General features: G+C 41.2%; 2 protein-coding genes across 2 annotated transcripts in view; both read right to left on the bottom strand.

The window, feature by feature from the left end:
* The window catches only part of lhfpl7 (LHFPL tetraspan subfamily member 7), a 121,974-nt gene extending 119,575 nt beyond the window's left edge, over positions 1 to 2,399 (bottom strand). Inside the window, exon 1 of the mRNA XM_004557288.5 lies at positions 1,614 to 2,399. Coding sequence (XP_004557345.1) covers positions 1,614 to 1,967 — 354 coding nt within the window. The 5' untranslated portion in view covers positions 1,968 to 2,399. The remainder of the gene's footprint in view (positions 1 to 1,613) is intronic.
* A 1,512-nt stretch (positions 2,400 to 3,911) lies between these two features.
* akap10 (A kinase (PRKA) anchor protein 10) lies at positions 3,912 to 20,000 on the bottom strand. The gene is made up of 15 exons (XM_004557287.4): positions 19,766 to 20,000; positions 17,019 to 17,066; positions 15,880 to 16,059; positions 12,192 to 12,683; positions 10,583 to 10,681; positions 9,960 to 10,044; positions 9,683 to 9,806; positions 9,211 to 9,347; positions 7,188 to 7,332; positions 6,670 to 6,837; positions 6,323 to 6,432; positions 5,839 to 5,921; positions 5,350 to 5,402; positions 5,109 to 5,201; positions 3,912 to 5,020 (listed from the first exon to the last, which is right to left on the bottom strand). The coding sequence occupies exons 1-15, from the start codon at positions 19,785 to 19,787 to the stop codon at positions 5,015 to 5,017; spliced, it is 1,845 nt and encodes a 614-aa protein (XP_004557344.1). The 5' UTR covers positions 19,788 to 20,000; the 3' UTR covers positions 3,912 to 5,014.
* Between the last annotated feature and the right edge of the window lie 760 nt (positions 20,001 to 20,760).

The raw sequence follows: 20,760 nt of genomic DNA on the forward strand, positions 1-20,760 counted from the left end.
GATGCAAAGAGTATCTGTCATAAGGTAGAGTGGATGTGTCATGCAGTAAAGTAGATATTTGTGTATTAAATTGGATGTGTGCGTGAGGCGATGTAGGTGTGCGATACAGTTGAGTTGGTGCGTCATGCAGTAAAGTGGATTTCTTGCAGTAAAATGGGGATATGTCTAGAGTGGGTGTGTCTTGCATTAAAATGGATGTGTGTGTTCAGGATATGTTGTACAGTAAAGTGGGTGTGTCATGCGGAAAAGTGGATGTTTGTGTATTTAATTGGTTGTGTATAGTAAAGTTTGCGCAGTAAAGTGGGAGCCATGCAGTAAAGTGGGTGTATGTGAAGTAAAGTAGATATGTGTGTGGAAAGGTACATTTGTCATATGGTAAAGTGGGTGTGTCATACAGTAAAGCAGACTTTTTGTATTAAATTGGCTATATGTGTAGTAAAATGGATATGTTATACAGTAAAGTGGCGAAGTGGATGTTTGTTTATTAAATTGGATTTGTATTTAGTAAAGTATGTGTGCCATATAGTAGAGTGGTTGTCTTATGCACACACACACAGTGAAGTCGATTTCTTCCAGTGAAATAGCTGTGTGTCTTGTAAAGTCAGTGTGCATAGTAAAGTTGACCTGTTGTGCAGTAAAGTGATTGCTCGTTTATTAAATTGGATGTGTGTTTAGTAAAGTGAACGTGTTATATAGTACAGTTGTCACTGCAGTAAAATAGCTCTAGTGAGCGTGTGTAGTAAAGTGGGTGTGACATGCAGTAAAGTGGATTTCTTTCGGTACACTGGCTATGTGTCTGTGTTGTCCAGTAAAGTGGATGTGTGTAATAAAATGGGTGTGTCCAGTAATGAAAAGAGTCACATTTGCACATTGCAAAGTATCACAAAGTAGGGTTGTTTAGTCTGCAGGGTTGTTATTGATGGTGCACAGAGTTGCACAGCTTTAGCATCATACATGTGGTCCACTTTCACAGTTGCTATACCAGGTTCAATTTTATGAAGTGAGACAAAATTGAAATTCCTGCTAGTGGGGAGCCCTGATGAGTGAGCAGCCTGCCAACCTGGTTCCACTTTCACAGCTTTGATGTGTGTCTGGCATGCTGTGCTGCAGATGCTGCTCTGTATGATGCATCGTCCTCCTCACTGAAAAGCACAGCATCATCCCAAATGTGGGCTTTTTTGTGAGGACTGAGTCAGGAGCATCTTAGTCTTATAGTATTGTTCAGTTTACAGTGGCACAAGTGCCTTTTGGAGTCACTACACCTTTGTTCATCTGACAAAATTGCTAAAATATGAAGTGACCTTTTTTGAAAGCAGGAAATGATATGTTACAACAAGGAATGTAAACCAGTATGTTCAAAACAAAAACTAGTTTCTGTAAGACCAATTTTTGATTCAAATCTTGTTGTCTAAAATCTGAAGCACTTTTCCTGAATCTTAGATAATCAAACAGATGTAATCCTCTTGCTTTGCTGCTTGGTAATAGGTCTGTATATTCGCATTTATTCTTGGCTGCTTCTTCCATTCAGTGCCATATCTTGCCCTACCCACTTGATGCCCCTCATGCTCTCATCCATCCACATGTGACGGTCATGGGTGTGTATAGGTAACTACCTGCCAGGAGCTGGAGGGGATCTCTGCAAATTTGCCTAGTCCCCCGAAGGTGTAGCACCGGTACATGTGATCCAGAGACTCCGAGCAGTGCCACAGCAAGCCGAAGCTCACGGAGTCCTTGTTGTTGTGCTGGTGGTGATGCTGGTTGCTCCTTAGCTGATCCTTAACAATCCAAGCAGGGGATATGAAGCTGAAACTGCAGACGGCGACCAGAACGGAGGACAGGAGCACCCAGAAGCAGCCCACACAGCTGAACATGGTAGCAGCTTGGGGCAGAAAGCCCGGAGACAGAGTCAGATCAATCCCAAACCCTGCTTCTTCTTCTTTCTTCTCCCGGCCCAGGAGCGAATGCATTTGGAGCTCACGCCTTCAAGAGCGGCACTTCAACTTCAGCCTCAGCCTCCTGACCAGCACTACATCAGCAAAAACTAAAACTAAAAAATAATTACAGTCACTGGGCATCCGCAACAGCAGCTGTGAGACTCCCCAAAACATCTGGTCTGGGGGAAAAAGAAAAGAAAAGAAAAAAACACACTAAGAGAATTGTGGTGAGTGATGGTTATACAATAAAGTCAAGTCATCCGCGCCCACACTTATGCTGGTACAAAGCTCAAATCTGACTCTGGAGATGTTTGGCACACCCAACACTGGATGCGCAGCTGTCATAGCAGTGCAGGTGGAGGACTTCACCAACTCAGAGACCAGACATTTGCTGCAGCCGCCGCTCTCCTCCGATACTCCCTGCGCCTCAACACGGGAAGCTCCGGACTTTTCAGGACGAGTCCGCGTGAACGGCGTCGAGCTACCGCAGGTTAATAGGGAGACTTCCGGTTAAGACTTTCAAAGTCATGCTTAGAAAAGAGGCGACAAAGTTTGAGGCGGTCGTACAGATTTTATTCTGTAATGAATTAATAATTGTATTTATTGTAAAGCAATAAATTATTTTAAACAGTTCAAACTAAAAGGGTGCTACACGATATTTAAACATTTAATTATTCACTATGGTGAATGACTTACACAGAGCCTGTTGAAAAAAGGTACCCCGAAGGATGGTATCTTAAGGTATGCTATATTAGTTGGAAAATGTAATGTTTTTGGACATTAAGCAGGGATTACATGTGAAAATGTGTGGTTACATTATTTATTTATTCATTTATGTGTATTTTATAAATATCCAAACTTTATAGAAGGGTACAAAACATCGTACGTCAAACACCATATAATTATCTCATTAGTCTCATATATTTTTTAGAGTGCAACAGAGGAGACAAAATTACTATGCGTCATATACAAATGGACGCATTTTCCAGAGCTTTTATGAAATGGTAAATTTTGACAGAAAATAGCACGACCTAAATAGGTATAAAATGTACATGTCCTTGTGCTAATTTTAGGAACACGACGCCAAATGATGCAAAGTTTCAGACTGATAGCTTAATACTGATTTTATTTTGAAGGGAGAGCGCTTCATTTCCGATGCTTTTGTTTCCTTAACTTGCCTAAAAGCCGTCTGTCTGCAGGTAGCTGAATAAAATGCGCCTTGTACTTTATTTTCTGTGCACCACACAAAATTATAATAAAACAGTGAATAATATTATGAAATATTTTCGGTCTCAGGCACATTTTATTTCCCGTCAAACTGACCCTGAGCATTCATATAGTCTGAAGGTGGTCATTGTAGTTACTTCTTGACGCAAGGTAACAGGACTCTGTCCCTCAGTTACCATAACAACCCCCCTACCGGTCAGAGCTGAGGAGGGGAGGGGGTTTTGTGTATTTGAGGTGGGCGTTGCCTCTGCACGTGCAAGTTTTCATTCCACAAGATCTTCTTAAACCGCCTGCAGACCGTGCCGTGGACTGGCCAGGAAGCATCTGTAAAGTTTATTTCCCCAGACAACATGAGAGCCTGTTTCACGCTGATTTTTATCTTCGACTTAACTCTATGTGATTAACCACCAATAAGATCCACTACTAAAATGAATTAAAGATATGAAATGCTGCACTAACAGGCTATTTTTTGAGCCCCTTCAGCTGTAGTTTATAGTTTTTAATTGTTGCATTTTCCTGGACATGTTATAATAAAAATCAGAATGCCTCCTAATAGAGGAAGAAAAAAATACATCACCTCGTTTCTAGTTTTACCCTAAACATAACAGCATATTCAACATTGCCCCCACCTGGTCAGAGGTGATAACTGTCTATGGGTGTTGGCACAAGGATTGGCTATCTTTTCCCACATTTTAACATTAATGTAGTCAAATTATGTCAGCGGAAGAAAAAATAATTGACAGACAGACAAAGTTTCATAATATATGTATTTAAATCAAACACAATTTAAATATATTATAGATTAAGTACACATAGATGTCATTAGTGGTACATAGTACCAAGAGTCTGTTCTGGTTCTTATCCACATCTTGGTAAGGCTCAAAAAAAACTTTTTTAAAAAATCATTTATTTCACCATCCAGTTAAACAGTCCGCTCATCACTGAAGTCTGTTTCAGTGACATATAAAAAAAAAAAAAAACAACAAAAAAAAAAAGAAAAAAAAAAATCAGCAATCACCATAAAAAATTAACATTAATATTTGGGGTAAACCAGAAATCTAAATAGATATTTATACACAGAACATTTAGGACGAGGAGTTTTGGAGTTTTCCAACAAAACTGGGAGTATTTTCTTCTATGCGCTGTAAAGGTGCCAGGATATTTATACAGAAGGTCCACAAGTCCAAGAACTGAATCCACTCTTCTTCACTGTAACATTTCCAGATGTTGTACAGTACCAAACAAGTAAAGCTACATCAGCTAACACCAGTAAACAGCTGGCAATGCCTCTCTGGGCAGCCTCATGGAAGCGTATGCAAAAACTGTACAACGTTCCAAACCAACAACCCTTTAAGCGGCTGACCAAAAGACAGAAGTTCATGTAAAAACAAGGAATGGTTATAAAAAGCGTGGGGAGGTGTGTTATCAAGTAGTGAACAAAACGTTGCTATTGTTGCATCCTCCGAAGGTCCGAGATAAGACAAAAGTGAGAGTGTTGACTGACATGCTGCAGCTTCTCCTGGTAATGCCAAAAGTTTCCTTCCTCCAGTCTGATGCACTTTGCTTTACTCTCAACACGTGTACCTTTATAGTGTTATGGAGCAGGAAGAGTGGAACAATGATGTACTTCAAGTTTTCTATTAGCCCAAGTGTGAACAATCACTCATCCAAGCTCTCAGCTACACGAACACACACACACGCACACATGCACACCTGGTGGTTGGAGAAGTGATAAAATGCCTTGTTCTTTCTCAGAGTAATGCAGTTCATTGCAGTGTGAACTCTGTGTACTGTTTATCACTGGCTTGGCCAGAATCTGTAGGGAGTGACAGTCCTTTGGCTCCTCAGTGGGGTCATAACTGCAGACAGACAGAAAAAGACACTTAAGAGAACCTGCAGTTATCCCACATGCACGCAGGAATGAGACTGCTGAGTGTGGTTGCGTACCTTGGTGGCCTTGCCGGGGCTGTCGTGGTTTGACTGGTGAACAACGTCGTTGACAATCATCTTGGCAATCTGCCACGCCATCTCCTCCTGGGCCTTTGGTCACAGTGCACACAATGCATTCTATTTATATTCTTTAATGGACTGGTATAATGTGACGTTTTATACACACCACTGAGAAAGCACTGCTATGGGCTTCGAGCTATTTAATCATTTATGATAACTCAGCATAGTGCAATCTCACCTCATCCGAGGTGCCTTGGACCCATTTCTTCATGGCTTGAGAAAATATGGAACCTAAGTGAGAGGAGTGAGAAGACAAGATGACTTCATTGCTAAGCAGAAATCATTAACATGGCTAAAAACTGAAGGCTAATCTTAGCATTTTAGAAGGATTATCAAAGTTAAGTCATTAAGTAATTAATCTCCAGTTCCTTCATTAACACATGAATAATATTTAATCAGTAAGAAGTCAGTTTGTCATACCCTGTTCTAATCCTATAGACGGCACTCTAATAAGCTAAGATTTTTATCCCGCTGGACCCGGAAAGTAGTGAAGCTGTTTTTGTTTTGTTTTTTTATAATCTATAATAAGGGAAAAGTTGCTAAATATTTCAGAGCACTATGCGCTATAGGAAGAAGATGAGATTTATATTCATGACTTTCATGGCAAGGAGAAAGCAGATAAAAATATGACAGAGTGTAGGGTGAGAGAAGTGTGACCGTATCATACCTTTGGATTTCTTCACATCCGGCTCTGGCTCTGCCTCCCTGATAAACTGGCCCAGCTCATTCACTTTCCCAAATGTCATCCTTCTGAGAAGACAAACAGGACAAAACGGAGCCTCAGGCACATCCGCACACAAACACACACCATCCCAGCACTGGTGTGAGGGTGTGCGTAAGCCCTTCAACAACTGTAATTTCAGCAAGGGGATAAAAGCAAATCTCCCAGACTAAACTTCTGTCTTTCAATAAGATCATTCTCTTGATTTATTTCTGCACATGATTTTTCAAAGCACGCTCATAAAACCCTACGACGGAGTCAATAACAACAAAACACGTACAAGCACTAAATCCAAACAGCAATCAAAGGAACATAAAAGGAGAGAAAAGCGAAGGTAACAGCAAGGAAACACAAAACCATGAATCAAGCAACAGTTAATCTTTGAAAAGATTAACATTTTCTGTCACTGGATAGAGGCACAAACACTCACCCAGCGTACGGCCGCTGGTACAGGGTCTCAGGGTCCAGGCTGGCAACGTCCACCGTTATCGCCTCGTCAAAGTTTTTAAGGATTTTGATTGCTGCCTTTCTGGCACTTTGCTGCAGTGAACAGACCATGAACAGCATTTTTAGCAGCATTACAGATAGCACTTATATAAAATGTTATTTGGCATCGTTATATCTCCATCCCTACATTGTTTTGTTGTGTAAGACTAAATGACATGAATGGTCATGAACATTTGACATTAATAAAAATATCTTTATTATCCGTGTAATGAGGCGGGACAGGTCTAAATGTCAGCAGACATCCCTGCAGGGGCTGAAGGTGTGGGTCACCTGAGTGTGAGAACTCTCGCTGACATTTGAACTTGAGCGGTCGTTGTCCATCGGTCCGCCCTGACCTGGAGTGCTGACATTCACAAACTCATCGGCCCGCACTGAATTGATGAGGTCACTCAGGTATTTGTAGTAAAGGTTGCTGGACAGGAAACCTGGCATGTAGACCTGAACGAATGCAAAGCAGGGTGAACTCTGGGAGAAATTAATGAGCTTTCTGATATATTTCTGGGCACAAGTTACAGAGATTCCCTTCTGACCTTTATGTTCTAACAACAGTTTTCAGCTTTCCTTTCATTAACCAAAACCAGAAGCATTTATCAGTGGTGTAATGGGACGATTTGTCAGTGACTTGCAACAAAAAAACCTTTATGGAGGATCCTATTCAATTCACAAACCTAATTAAATAAGGCCTTCACATGCTTCTCTTCTAGTGTTTCATTTTCATCATCCCTTTATCCTTAGGAGAAAACCTAAACACCGAGACCTTGTCGTGTTTTTCTATCAGATGATCTGACCTTCTCCATGGTTGTCCAAGCCTGTCTGAGTGGAGTGGTGAAACAGTCAGGCAGTGGCCCTCCCTCTCTGCAGATATTTGACTCTATCTCCATCCGCACAGAGTCACCGAAGCCCAGAGGGTTGGTAGCCTGGAGTGAGAAATACCTGAAGGGATAATAGAAGAATATGCAAAGAGCTTCAGAAAAGGGCGCCATTTTTTTAAGATATTAATCAAAACTGAACAATTCAGACAAAACCTCAAGACTTTTAAATCTTACTCTATAAAGCGCAGATGATTTAGCGTGACGCTGTAAACTAATTAGTGTGCAAAAAGGTGACATTTATGAAGAAAAATAATTACAATTCAAGCAAAATAGCTCCCAGCAAATATAACAAAGTTGAAGCTAAGAGGAGGAAAGTGCAAGATTCCACTACTGTCATCTCACTATAGATGAATTACTGGACTTTTACCTTCTCATCCTTAACTAAGAGAAACAAACTATCTGCACAGTTTAACTTACTGTGAGCCTGGTGGAAAGCCTCCACTGAATATCAACCAACACATTAAAACATCTCAATTCTTCATGGCTGACAGACTAATCTTCATAAATGCCAAGTAGAGTGCAGTACATAAAGTCTAAGAAAGACAAAGATCTTCAATAATTAATTTTTTCGTATTTCAACAGATGATGTCAGCCTCTTCCTTATGCCCCACAATTCCAGTTAAACCAAAGTCTAGGTCTGTAATCTTAGGTCAATATGTTAGGTTGTCTGACAACTGCCTGTGTTAGTTTTATGAGAACCGTGTTGCAGGAACGAATCGTAATACCTGGAAATGTGTTAGGATTTTTGAATTTAGGACTATTTATATGTGGTTTGTTTTTGTGAAGATGCCTGAAATTAGGTCAAAGATAAATATGAGCTTCCGAGATTTTGTTCTGCTAAATAAAATACGCCACTGGTGAACTCTGAAACCACTACATGTCCAAGAGAATGTGTGTGCTAGCAAGTTGCTGAATTGGACAATACAGCCGATCCCATTGGCGAAATATCCAAATCAAATTGCCGTTTGTCATCACTGTGGCCTTTTTTTGGCAACAAGTGGAAAAGATTAGTTGCTAGCCTATATAACATTCTCATTTACTGAACTTTTACATTGAGTCAGTTCCAAACTAACGTGACATCAACCGTGTCTGAAACATTGCGTGGAGACATTACTGCCGTTTGCATATCACAGTTTAACTACCATCAGCAAACTTTTCTGTAAACTTTCAATTTTAAAGCTCAGGATCTCAGTACAAACATACCCAAATCGGAAAATCTGAATATGTTTGGTCTTGAAATAAGTTAAATGTTTGTTTGACTACTAAAATTTGTTTTGTAATGGCATTTGCATGCTCCCACAACTTGCCCCACCTACTGTCAGCAGCAGCTCCACTAGATGTAAAGCTTCCTCTCACATGTGTAAATAGAAAATGGTCCAAAGACTTCACTTTAAAATAACAAAACAGAAATAATTTAATAAGCTTCAAATACTAGTTTTATAATTTTAGGCTTACAAGGCTAGCAGGCAGAGTGTACTCCAGACTAGTCAGACACAAGTACAGCTGAACCCTCCTTCAACCTGACCGTGTGCAGACACACTGCTGCTGATTCACTGTCACTGATCACCAAATAATGTACCCAAAGATAAAAACACACCGATTTAATCACACCAGGAATGAAGGTCTTCAATGAAACACCGTTACTGAGCGCACACTACTCTTAAAACTCATATTTGATGATAACTTGATAGATTTAGGTGAAATCTGGACTGAAAATGAATGACGAAGGAAACAAAGAGGAGCAACCTTTTAACAAAAGAAAACACTGAAAGAGTCTTAGATTACTTTCCTCCTACAATTATATTCTCAAACTCAAAAGAAAGAATGACCTCAACATGACAGCAACTTCCAACAATAAAGTCAATCTCCACACTTTTAGAAAAAGTAACTGGTTAAATCAGACACAATGACATCTTACAACCACAGACAGAGGACCTACTTGTCGTAGAGAATCATGGCATCATTTTGAGCCTCCTGGCCATCATATTGGCCCTTTTTAGCTGCTAGCTGGTTCTGGAAGTTGTCTGCCGCCAACCAGAACTGCAGTACATTCATTGCTTCTTCCTTTTCCATGAACTATGAGAAGGAAAACAAAGAAGAGAGAAAATTCTAGTGAACCTCACTGTGTATATGCTGACAGGACATCTTTTGTTAAATGTTTACTCTTTCTTTGTGGATGGAGTTTTGTATCATATCAGTGACACTGTAACAGGAGCATCTACGGGTTTCTTGTGTTTACTGTCTTCAGTTTAGTTTCCTGTCTGTATGGAAAGGTGTACAGAGCAAAGAGGAGGCACAGACTCTGTGTGTTATAGCTAGAAAACTGTCATTCTTCTAACTGAAACAGTGTGGAAATGTGTAATGATCAGGTACAAATAAATCATGTTTGAGGAACCAGTAGCACCACTCACCTCAGAGAAGTAGAAAAGAGCTGACTCACAGAACAAGATGTCAGCCAAGAACACAGAGCCACTAGTCAACACTTCAATCTGGTATTTACAGAAATGATGGCTCCGCAGGAATTCGCTAAAGTGCCTGGAAATCAGAAAGCAGGTGGGAGGTGAATAGTGCAGCAATGTGGAAGACAGGATGGCGAAACGACACGGGGCACGGGGCGGGCTTTAATCTTAACGTCAAAACGTGCTGCGAATATTAACTGCTCTTGGAAATGAATGGACAGAAACTCACTGTTGCTCCAAGATAGCGAAGGCTACCGACTGTGCAATGACAAAGCAGTTTGGGTCCACCATGCCATCTTCTCCACAAATCTTAGCTACACAAAACAGAAGAGAGCGGATATTGTCACACACCAGGATCACATTTAAAATAGAAGACTTACTGCAGAATAGAATAACCCTTTATTGTCATTGTACATGTACAACGAAATTGTGGATGCTCCACACCAACTGTGCAGGAGTAAATGGTAGACAGCATGAATAAATAGCAAATAGGAGAAATATGTACCATAAAGAGAGACTGATACAAATCAAGAGAAAGGCACACACTGGAGAACAAGTTGCAAAGTGCTTGGAAGTAGTGCAAAGAAAAGACTTGGTCTGAGTCGAGTCTGTATGCGAGTGGCCTGAGTGATGGGGGTTACTCAGACCATGGCTCAGATTAGTGAAGTGGATGGGCAGGGGTGGGGTGTGGGGGCATAGTGGACAGAACATACAGTCCGAATGGCCCAGAGGAAGAAGCTGTTTGTGAGGACACTTGCGCGCACACGCACACACAAACACACACACACTTTTTGAACAGATGGACCATAATGTGCTGTATTAAAAATAGAGAGACAACATCTGTGGTCTTACCAACTATGTCATTTCTGATCTGTTCTGTGATGGGGATGGGCCTCACAGCATCTGGAGAGATGTACTTGGTGAAGATAGTAACAGCATCTTTTTCTATACCTGCAAAACACACAAATTATCTCTCAACTGATGCTCAAGTAAAGCTCTTCCTCCAGGTGGTCAGTCTGAATTACCAATTAATGCATCAATCTAATGCCCACATGTCTTTGCCTGTGCACACAGTGAAATTGTTTCAGGCTGCTGGTCTCGTTCCGTCATGGTAAAAACCAAGTGTACAATTCCACCCACTGCTTTTATGAAATTTTCACAAGCTGGGTCATGAAAATAAACAGCTGAGGGCACTAATCATGCTCACACAATGTCATTAAACCAGTGCGGACGAAGAGGACGAGATGACATGCTTAAGAATGCCACTCAAACCTTTAATGTGGTGACCAATGTGACCTCACACAGACCTGCTGTTTCATCCCGAGCTCTTCAGAAAAATGCCTAATGGCACCATTTACAAATTTAAGCAAGACTGAAAATGTGAAAACACAATACCAAGATAACATGTTTTCTTCTTTGTGAAATTGTGTTAATTTCAAAACTTATTAGTTTTAAATAAAGTAACCTAATTATTTATGCTAATTCTAAACTAAAATACAAGTTTTCAAATTGTAAAGTATCTATGATGGCCCACCTGCAATAACTTCAAGACCCACTAGGGGGTCCCAGCCAACACCTTGGAAATCAGTGCTCTAATGTAAAGCCATTTTCATCCACTGCAGCCCTGTACCATCTTTGACATTAATCAAAGAACTGCATGCAAGAACACACAAGGACAGTAACCAGTCTTAAAGCTGTCAGCTCCTTCTACAAAGTCTGTGTGATGTCTGAGACGGTGCGTGTGAGATCAGAGCAGATAACGGTTTGTTGACATCATGGAAAGTGAGTGGATGTCCTGTGTGCAGCACCCTAGCCTAAACCAAAGTGAGTATTCACAGAACTGAGAATGTCTCTGAAGTTTCTGAATTTTCTCCTGCCATAAGCTACACGTGAGAAAGGACAAGTTTGCACAATGCGCCAACCCCATTCTCCTGACACAGTTCGGTGTCCACTTCCATTACAGGTCACTGTAGCATTTTCAGTTTACTGATGTACCAATTTTGCCACAGCATCAAAGGATACAATTCAGTTTTATTTATATAGTGTCAAATCCCAACAGCAGTTGCTTTAAGGCCCTTTACATTGCAAAGTAAAGATTCTACAATAATACAAAGAAAATCCCAACAATTAAATGACCTCCTCTGAGCAAGGACTTGGTAACAGTGGGAAGGAAAAATCTCCCTTTAACAGGAAGAAACCTCCAGCAGAACCAGGCTCAGGGAGGGGCGGCATCAGGAAATGTACTGGACAGATCTGACAAATCCACATTAAGGTCTTCAATCTTAGACAAATAGGAAAGCTGCCATTTACGAAGATTTCTCAGTATACTGAAAAGTGATTGGTTGGCCATCAAAATAATAAATAATTTCCCCTGTCAAAATATAGAATCCACAAAGAAAGTTAAAAACCTGTAAACAAGACAACAAATGTAAAGATAAAAAGGTGTTTAAAGGCGACTCACTTTTCATGAGTGTGTCAGAGAGGTCGCGCAGGGTGCTGCTTGACTGCACCTTTAGGGGGGTCCCCGACCTGGAGGGTGGCTGCCTGCTGGGTGTTGCTGTTCGAGGCGTACTGGGTCTCGCGCCTGCTTCTGTGCTGGATGAGTCCCGCTGCTGAGTCTGAACTGTAGAGCCTTCGCTGTTACTGTGCCGTGCAAGGACATTGGGCTTTTTCTGGGTGAGTTCTGAGAGCTCTGAACCGTCTGGAGACGCGGGGACCGGCTCGGCCAAGGAGCTGTGTTTGACAGAGTTTAGACTATGCGCTCTAACACGTGACCAGCTGGTGGAGCGGAACCTCTCAGCCTCCAGCCAGAACCGAACCAGGTGGTCTGCACCTCGTAGTTCCATGAAATGCATGAAGTGCGGTATCGCGACATTGTCCTGAAGGGCCTGCTCAACCGTCTTGGACATGCGAGAGCGCGTCTCCTGGGGCTGATAGTTCACACTGGAGTGACCTGGAACATCAGAGCATAATTCATTGATTCAACTGTAAAATTTTAGCAACAACACATTTATTAACAGGCAACTTAGGTGCATTCATTAATGATAAAACTTACGTCATCTTTATACTACAAATTAAATCTTAATCACTGATATTTACTTTATGCTATTTACACAGCATACACTTTAATGCCTGCTTTTAAAGACTCACAACAGCAGAAATTCCATCCATTGTTAAACACTTCCGTTTAAATGACAATGAGATTTACACTGTCTTTGAACACACATTACTCACTCAAGTGCTCAAGTTTAATAACAGACTGTGGGCTACATTCTTATTTACAGCATCAACCTTCAAAGGTAACGTGCACACTATATTGATGGGAGCTGCAACATGAAATGAAAGATAAAAAGAGGATTTTCTGTGTTCAGCTCTCTCTGAACATTTGGTCCTGGCTGAAGGGCGCCGTGATGGGAATTCTAACTCCTGGATATTTGTTTTGAAGGTTTGTGAATTTCCAGCTCATTCTCTGTCTGGAGTTGGTCCTAGACTATGCAACAGATGATTTAACACAGACAAAATTTTCACAACCGTGCGTCACAGGCACACATCTGTGTGTCCTGTCCATACTTTCAGTCATGCGTGGATTAAGTGGTCAGCAACTACAGGGGCATCCACAGCAACCTTTGACTGTACAATCCCACCATGCTCCAAACTCCAATCTGAGTCTACAGGTATTCTGGAAACATTACTCAGAGATTTTGGTCCATATCAACATGATAGAATCACACAGATGCTGCCAAGTACACATCCTAGATGTGAATTTTCCATTCCACCACATCTCAAAGGTCACCATGAAACAAAAATCTCCCACACAATTACACTACCACCAGCTGGCCCCATTGATGAAAGGATAGATCCACGCTTTAATGCTGTTTACACCATACTGTGTGACCCTACCAATTGAATGCATCAGCAGAAACTGAGACTAATCAGGCCAGGCTATGTTTTTCCAATCTTCCTTTGTCCAACTTTGGTGAGCCTCTGTGAATCGTAGCCTCAGTTTCCTGTTCTTAGCTGATGAAAGTAGCACCCAGCGTGATCTTCAGCTACTCTAGCTTATCTGCTCAGAGACACTCTTCCGCATACCTCAGTTGTAACAAGTGGTTATTTGAGTTACTGTCATCTCAAAGCAGTCAGGCCATTCTCCACTGTCCTCTGACATAAACAAGGCATTTTACCCAGAGAACTGCTGCTCTCTGGATATCAACTCTTTTTTTGACCCTTGAGATGGTTGTTTGGAAAAATCCCAGCAGATCAGCAGTTTCTCAAAATCTTCACATCAGCCTGCCAAAAATCACAAGCCACGTTCAAAGTCTTCAATTCAACTTTCTTTCCCATTGTGGTGCTCAGTTTGAACTTCAGCCAGTTGTCTATATGCCTAAATGCACCCCATCTGACCAGCTCATTAGTTATTTGCATTAATGTGCAACTGAAGTGACTGTCGATGTAATCTGGCTAAATAATGCTTCAAAGGGAGACTGTTTAAGCAAACTGAGTGCTCTATTATCCATCCTGACTAGACACCCGACTGTCTTGCGTGATTTTGTATCACATCACATCAGCTGTAGTTAGTCTGAAGCGTGGGCTGAAGTTTGGCAGTGTTAAGTTTGCTCTTTGAAAACAAGATGGTGCTTCAAGATGTGTCACGCAGTGTGTGGTGCTTTTCGTCAGCCTCTTTAGATTCTTAAAGATCACACAGTCACGGCCACCTTAACACTGAAAGCTGTTAGAAATCACAGCAACTAGTCCGGCATCTACGGCGGGATAATCAAAGGCTCCTGTTTCATTTGCAACCTTTTCACAGTAATTCAATGTCTGTTAGAATGACTTTGAATTTCCGTCATAGTGGTACCTGTTTTATATTTTAAACACTAGCAAAGAAAACAAAACAAAAAAAACCTCATGGCCCCTGCCTTCAGAAGCCACAAACCCTCAATCCAACTGTGAAACTGCGCCTCTCTGCCTCCTAGACGCACCCTCATTAATGCTTCCTTCCTTTTCTTCTCCAGTCTGTTGAAACCACAGACCAGAAATCACCACTGCCCAGCAAGTCTCTTTGAGAATTTGTCGTCTAAGCTGCAGCACAGGTTCCTCCACCTCCGTCCGGCACGCCCCACCTGCTCGTACAGTTCCTGTCACTACAGTGAATGCTCACCGCTCCATATCATGACATCCGGGGAGCGTACACAGAATCTAATTATAGAGTATTTTTCGCCCTCACGTCACTGCCTGAGAAGATAAGGCCAACCTTACGCTGACAGGAATGTTTGGGTGCTCGCGATACCTGATACATGTAGCCCAGTGAGTGGCTCACAGGATTAATGAGGGAATACTGCCACTTGCATAAGACAATAGGATGTTTCTGCTCTTGTAGTGACGCAAGAGGCGTACTATCGCTGTAACACCAGAAACAGGAGCTTACGACAGCTGTAATTACCTTTGAATTTTGACAGCCTATTAAAAAACTGTATTTATTTTCTATGCAGTGTTTTTCTTGATTGTCAGAGCTTTTCTGTATTGGTTTCAGTACATCCAATGTGAACCCTTTGTGAACCAGTTAATTAATCTATCAAATAACAACACATTAATTATCTTTAATAATGTATAATTACTTTTCAAAGACAAAGGCTTCATATCTCCAGTTTCAGCACCTAAATGAGAGATCGTGTCTGCTTTTATTTGTAATATATGACTAAGAAAAGTTTCTTTATGTATGAAACTCGATATAACCAGGAAACTTCACTTTGAACTCTGGGATAAGGAAACAATTTCTGAGCAAGTTAACAAAGTCAGTCTTAATGCTTGTTTCCTTTTGCATTCATTTCTGAGGAAAACTCCGGTTTAACCAAATTGCATTCAAGTAAGTACAGAACAGCAGAGAGGTCCTTCAAAGTGTGCAGCATGTTATAACTCAAACTGTCGCAAAGGTCACAGACTAAATAAATGAATCCTTATATATACACATATTAATAACTGTAACCAAAGAGGGACAACAAACCTGCATCTGGATCAAACTCAAAGAAACCCAAAATAAATTCTGTCTCTGTGATTCTGAATCTACAACGTTTTATAGCTAAATATTATTCTGGGTGTTTTTCTGCAATCATTGGAAGCGATGCAAAAGCTCATGAGTGCAGCTTCTGTACCGAGATCTCCAAAGTGCGCCGCTTCCATGTGGCTCGGCTGCTTCTTGAGGATGGCGGTGCGACCGCGGGCAAAGGAGTCCATGTTGGCCGAGATGGCGCTGATGGCCACGTGGCTCGGCCCAGCAGCTTCCTGGATGGCATGGTGGTTCCTCAGTCCTGGAGATTGAGGGCTGGTTGGAGCTGTGAGCACAAGATGAAAGAGAGAAAACAGAATTTAGTTAAAAGAAGAAAAAGAATATAATAGCATTGATGTTCTGAGTGGCCTGAATGTGTGACAACAGTGTGATTTGTAAGAAAGGGTCCTTTTAGTGAGAGTTTCTGGAAAAGCTCATAGTTATTATTATTATTATTATTAGTGTACACAAAGCCTCAGGCTGTGGCAGATAGTTGAGAAGACAGACTGCTCAGTGTTTGTTTCACTGTGCGCTGTGAGCTTTGTTAGCAGCTAGAGGCTACAGCTTCTGTCCGCGAGACAGTTTAACCAGCACTGATTAAAGATAGAGAAAAACCAAAGGAAAGAGTTATGAATCTTTCAGCTGTGATCATTTAAGACCTTTTTAACACCACATAAGAACAGTTTTTCCACAGCCAAACCTCAAGAATAAGGGAAAGCCAGAGGAAGGAAAAAGGCTTACAATTACATAATAAATGCAACCATTTATTTGCATTCACATCACATGTTTGTCTCTACTTGCCATCTAGAGGTTATAATAATTTCTAGAAATGTAATTACAAAATTTAAGTGGCTTGAAGTGGATGAAGCCAAAGTAAATGATTTGCTTTTCACGTTTAATTAAGCTCAAGCTTCCCGACTGCTGCTGTTGCTTTGGATCTGCGAATTCATTTCAAACTTTTAAATACAGTCTAAGCCCTTCTTTGAGGAAACGTAATCCTGTTATACATTTCAAGACCATCCTGTAATGTTGCTGGCGGAGCAATCAGAGATGCACTTTTTTCCAAGTCAGCTCAAAGTGGGCGAGGGTACACAAGCGCATCAAAAAACACAAAAAACATTTAAAAAAACAAACAAAACAACAACACCACTGGATATTTGCGCTTATATTGCCACCAAACACAGCTGTGTCATTTCAACAACTACCAAACCTTCCATAACCTCACAAGAGTAAAGAGGAACTCACCTCTATTGACTTTAGCGTCTGTCCCTTTCTCAGGTTCTTTGCTTTTGGCTGTGGGGAGAAAGATGAGAGCAATGGTTGGAAATGGAGAAGCAAGCAGTGTTCTGAATCATAATACGGGGAGGGTGAAGAATCAATACATGAGATTTCACTGAGGGGTTGATGTCGTGTGGTGGGGATGCGTTTCCCACAACAACGATTCTGTAACACTTGTTGAACTCTAATACAGACTTCTAAGAAAGGCTGCTTAATGATATCTGCAGAACTGAAAACTACTGAAAAGGCAAAAAAAAACAACATTGTTAGTCGTTATCATGGCAATGTCGTTTCACACTGTGTGGAGTTAGTCTGTGTTAATAGTTAATTAGCCCTTACATATGCTTTCCTCCACCTGGCCACACTGCTGCTGACAGATGTGGGTTAAACCTCGAAACTGGGTTCTAAAATGTGAAAACAATGTCCATCCTGCTTTATATACCACAGTCATTCGCAAACTTTTCCCAGCATCCTCCACTTCCAAAGATAAAGAGTTTGTAGGACAGACCCCACAGTTCTAAATCAATTATTAATTATTTTTTTAAAAAGCTCCAAAGAGCATCATCAGCAATCTTTTTGCTTACTTTCCCCACATGAATTAAGCTCATTCAACTTCAGATTATTCCATGGTCATCCACGGCCTCTATGACCGCAGTTTGAGAATCACTGCTTTACAGCGTGCAGACAGTCAGGGCTTTTATACTAGAGTCCTACAATTTGTGACCTTGGTCTATCAGTTCTGGTTTTCCTTCAAATGACTGTATGCTAGTTTACACCTGAAGGTCACCAAGATTTACTGATTGTCCCGGAAAAATACACAGTGCATATAATACAGCAGATATGTGAAGCCATTCCAAAGCCCTGCAGCTGTCAAATTAACCAAAAAGAATGATGTGTGCACCCTGCAGGGGAATGAGTGCATGCTGGCAGACATAGTGGCAACCATTCATCAGAGTGACCCTACACTCATATCTCCGGATGAAGCAGTTTGGTTGGGCCAAGCGACCGTTTCAAGCAGTGACATGACAAAATGGACCGGGAGGCCTGAACAAATGGAGCTGAAGATGCTCTTTATGTGAGACATTTGGGATGGAGCCATATCTGAGTGTGTGTGTATCAACCAAGAGTCAATGTTGGCTGAGATCGACAGGCTGTCTGCCACAGAGAAGCGACATGGTTTTTAAAAAGCCTGGACCCCAGTCATTTTTACACAACTGGACTAAAACACAATGATGCAAATAACTACAGTGAAGTAATGCTTTTACGTAATGTTAATGTAAATGTTATTACAGGACAATGACAGGTTGGTGAAATGGATGCTACTATTAAGAAAAACTAGTTACATAAAATAATAAACCTTTAATAACTACAAAGAAAACGTACAATAATGTATGAACAGAGTGCCTGGGACTTAGTGGAAAATTGCATTCAAATTTAATAGTAAAACTTTCACTTCCTCTTTTTTTGGCATTGAAATTCTTCCTCCTAACAGGGAACAAATTCACTTCCTGTCAATCCTGAGCAGCATTCTGGGTATGGATAAGTGAAGTCTATATTTCCTCATTTTGGTGATCTGCTGTGTCAGCTGTTTTAGTCACTGTCACTGCCACCAGGAAAAACCACTAATCTTTAGGGGATACCAAACCGCAGGCTAGTTTCAGCAGTGAAGTTATTATGGTGGCTTCCCAAGGAAATGAGACGGGAGCTCTATTGACTCCATTATTAATGGCCTCTCTGGCCTTTATATATTTTTTCTTATTGTGTGATTTCTATCAAAAGCGTCAGACAAACCTGTTGTCACCTGTTGTAGGATGGTGCAGCAGAAAAATAAAGTCCTTTCTTACTTTTCCAAATGTATTTGCTACACCTACTCTATCCCCCTTAATGTTATAATTTTCAGTTTGGTTGACAGGGTTTCAGAGAAGGGCTCATTTGTAGGTGGTGGCGAATCTGACATTTTGCCCACCCACTTTAAAAAAAAAGATGCAGATCAGACACAAAAGACGCCTGTCAGTGTGACTCCAGCCTTCACAATGACCACAAAAGAGGTTGAACTGTGGGGCTTTGAACTGAAATTCATTGTCACGTTGTGTTCAAAAAAAATATAGAAAAACGCAGGCCCAGCCCATCTAGGTTCTACTCAATAGTGACTGAAAATTAGCATTAGCCAACTCCAGGTTCTCTACAGCCAAATGTGTTACAGGAAACGTGTGTCCTTTAGATAATTAACAGCTCTGACTGAGACACAACCTGTCACCGGTAATATTTCTGACATATCTTGCTTGTTAAGTATGTATGAAAATACCTCAACAGAGCTAGCTAGCTGCTATTGAACATTTCGACACAAGCGTTGCTTTGGAGCAGATAACAGTGTTCCTTTGATGCTCTGGAAGCCCTGAATTATGTCTGCATACAGGAAGGCGTTGATGTAGACTTGTGGCCGGTTTCTGTGGTGGATTCAATGCCACCCCGGCTAACATGAAGTTAGATAAATCAGGAAGGGGGGTGGGGGGGCAGTGAGGCCAGCGCTAAGCTAATCATGTAAAATCAGTAAGGAGCAGCGGCAAAGGAGGAAACGTATTCCCTCAAACGCCTCAGTTTACACGGCTAATTTATGCACCGACAACCTCATCAGTCACATATTATCGGGCACCCCTCTCCGCGGCGCTAGCTACCGTCGACGTTGCAGCCTTCAGCGGGAGCTTTTTCCTCACCTTTCCTCTTGAAAAACGACATGACGGGATTCACACTCTGGACGTTTCCTCAGCTCACTGACACCATCCCGTGGATTCGCGGTTGTCTTCATTCAAATGCAACTGTCGCGTACACTCCTGAGCTGGAAACGGGTTATTGTCGCAGCCACGGCTACCGCTGTCAATTAAAATATTTCTGCAAATCCGAAACCCAGTTCGGCAGCCATATTGTCAATAAACGTCTCACTTCCGGGCTGGTGCGGCAGCAGCATTGTGGGAAATGGTGTACCGCCTGCGTTGGTCAGCAGAGGGCGCTCTTTGAACGTGAAGAATATTAAAGCTATAAAAGTCACCTTTGATAAGTGATTTGGTTTTTACATTTTAATAGAAGTATTCAATTTTTTTTAAATAAAAGAAATATAAAAACAAATTAATTTAATTATTATATTGGAAACATGGTATGCCCACAGTGAAACAGATAATATTAAAAGCCTGTATGCCTGTTGGCTATACACGTAGCTGTACAAGAACCTTTAAACAGCCTTTAGGGAAAATTTCTTAAACGTTCCTTCCAAAAGGTTTCCCCAAATACTAGGGGGAAACATTTAGAAAGCCTCAAAGTTCTACTATCACCCAATCAGACGGTAGCAATGTAATTCATTCAGACACAAAGACATGGTTGCTGAAGTTCCAACAGAACATGAGAATAGGGAAGAAAGGTGATTTAACTGTCTTGTTACAATCGAGGTATGCAGAAGAGCATCTTCGAACACACGTTGAACCTTGAAGCAGATGGACTAAGCAGTGGACAACCACACCACGTATCACATTTGTCTGTTAAAAAAAGCAAAGAGGGCCTACAGTTTGCACCGGCTAATGAAAACTGGGCTATAGAAGATTAGAAAAACGTGGCCTGGTGATGAATGTTTAGTGATGCAACTTTCGAATGGTAGGGTCAAAGTTTCATGTAGACAACATAAAAACATGCATCTATCCTTATTTGTCTCAGTGGTTGA

The sequence above is a fragment of the Maylandia zebra genome, linkage group LG10 (assembly GCF_041146795.1).
Source record: "Maylandia zebra isolate NMK-2024a linkage group LG10, Mzebra_GT3a, whole genome shotgun sequence".
Taxonomy (NCBI): domain Eukaryota; kingdom Metazoa; phylum Chordata; class Actinopteri; order Cichliformes; family Cichlidae; genus Maylandia; species Maylandia zebra.